General features: G+C 51.0%; 1 protein-coding gene across 1 annotated transcript in view; it reads right to left on the bottom strand.

Moving 5' to 3' along the window:
• Positions 1–72, bottom strand: part of EMH_0056140 (dihydrouridine synthase domain-containing protein, putative) — a gene marked incomplete at both ends in the record, with an annotated part of 1,134 nt that extends 1,062 nt beyond the window's left edge. Inside the window, one exon of the mRNA XM_013497327.1 lies at positions 2–72. Coding sequence (XP_013352781.1) covers positions 2–72 — 71 coding nt within the window. The remainder of the gene's footprint in view (position 1) is intronic.
• Positions 73–367: the final 295 nt, after the last annotated feature.

The raw sequence follows: 367 nt of genomic DNA, 5'->3' as shown, positions 1-367 counted from the left end.
CAACGGCGGAACGGAACGGTTCTTCTTCGGGTCCACCCCCTGCCATTGAAACGAAAGAACGACGAGTAACATCAGAAAACGTTCTAAAATTGCACATCTGCGTGTGCTGCTCGGTGATCGCCCTGGGGCCATGGGAAAGATTAGAGAATATGTCTACTGGGGGCGTTGGCAACGCCTGACGGTGATGGCAAAAGACTGGTTGCTGGTAGTTACAGAACTGCATACCTGAAGCCAAGCCTTTCTGGCATGTACAATGAAGTGTTTGCAACCACCTTGTGCAACTGTCTGCAGATAACAAGCCAAAAGGGACGGGCACTGCGCACTTGACAGCAGTTATACTGGGAAGCACAATCGCAGTGTCGTATGA

Source organism: Eimeria mitis, genomic scaffold (assembly GCF_000499745.2).
Source record: "Eimeria mitis Houghton genomic scaffold, Emh_scaff2601, whole genome shotgun sequence".
NCBI lineage: Eukaryota > Apicomplexa > Conoidasida > Eucoccidiorida > Eimeriidae > Eimeria > Eimeria mitis.
Note: the sequence above shows the minus strand (reverse complement) of the source record. Positions and strands in the feature narration are given on the sequence as shown.